This window comes from Penaeus monodon, chromosome 33 (assembly GCF_015228065.2).
Source record: "Penaeus monodon isolate SGIC_2016 chromosome 33, NSTDA_Pmon_1, whole genome shotgun sequence".
Classification (NCBI taxonomy): domain Eukaryota; kingdom Metazoa; phylum Arthropoda; class Malacostraca; order Decapoda; family Penaeidae; genus Penaeus; species Penaeus monodon.
In genome coordinates, this window is record NC_051418.1 from 15,679,885 (window position 1) to 15,681,042 (window position 1,158).

Genomic DNA, 1,158 nt, shown 5'->3' on the forward strand with positions numbered 1-1,158 from the left:
TCAGGTGTTAGTAGCATGTTTCAAACACGGTTCCGCTTCAAGCCATGCAAACATATAGCAGCTATGTATTTACATGTTGCATATTGAGTTCAAGTTTAGAGGAAGCATGCAGAACGAAAAAAAAAACTTTGTTGAAGTGCCAACATTCTTCAAGACCATGTTTCGTTATATTTTTCATGTTATGTGTTTATCTTGTTCATTGCTTAGTTTTCCACGTGGAAATTAAAGAAGGCAGGTCTTATAACGTTGCCTCTATCCCCAGTGTTTGTCGTATAAATCCACTTACTAGGCTAAGTAGGTGTTTCTCTTAAAGTTACCTTGTTATTGCTCCAAGGAAATAAACAATAGCAAAGGGACGCCAGTTTCGTAAACTTCCCCCCGCGTTTCCACTTTCTTAAATCGGGTTAGAAGTTTAAGCCGAGGCAACTTCCGCCTAGTGCCGCGCGAAAGCTGATCGAACTCGGCCACACTTGCATTTGTCTTCTTCCGGTGACTGTTCTCCCTCGGGCGACTTTCATCTGGTCATCTTGATTGCCAGCCGCCTCTTTGGGCGCGTGAGGCGCCGACACGCAGTGACAGGACTGCAGTTTTTGTTCTTGCCGAAAAGTGGGTAGTGCGGAGGCAACTCTCGCTGACATTAATCCAATGAACTTCAAGCACATGCCAGTGTTTATTTTGTTTTGTGTTGGAAACGTGTCATGTCGCGCCTGGTGTTAATGTAACCTGTTTTTCCCCTCTTCAGAGCGAGGAATTAAGTCCGACTCCCCTTGCGGCAGCGAAGTCTCGCTGCACTCGGCCAAGTCCGCGACCTCCGCCAAGTCGAGTGCCTCGGCCAAGTCCAGTCTGTCGACCAAGTCCAACGCCTCCTCGACCAGGTCCAACCTCTCGGGCCGCTCCAGTGCCTCCACGCGCTCCAGCGCCTCCGCCAAGTCCGACAAATCCCGGGACGCCGTCAAGTCCCCTGGGGCATCTCTGAAGAGCGCTGGCCCCTCCAGGACCACCAAGGCCAGGTCACCTGCACCCACCCACGGAGGGTCCACGCCCGCCCACACGCCCACGCGCCGCCGCAGCTCCCTGTCCAACGGCTCGTCCGCCTCCAGCGCCGACACATCCCAGCACAACGGGTGAGTGCAGGCCGCCGTTTTCTCGCCTCTTCGG

The 1,158-nt window shown here is 52.8% G+C and overlaps 1 protein-coding gene across 1 annotated transcript in view; it reads left to right on the forward strand.

The window, feature by feature from the left end:
• Positions 1–1,158, forward strand: part of LOC119594272 — a gene marked incomplete in the record, with an annotated part of 114,949 nt that overhangs the window by 98,989 nt on the left and 14,802 nt on the right. Inside the window, 1 exon segment of the mRNA XM_037943336.1 lies at positions 743–1,124. Within this exon segment, the coding sequence (XP_037799264.1) occupies positions 743–1,124 (382 nt within the window).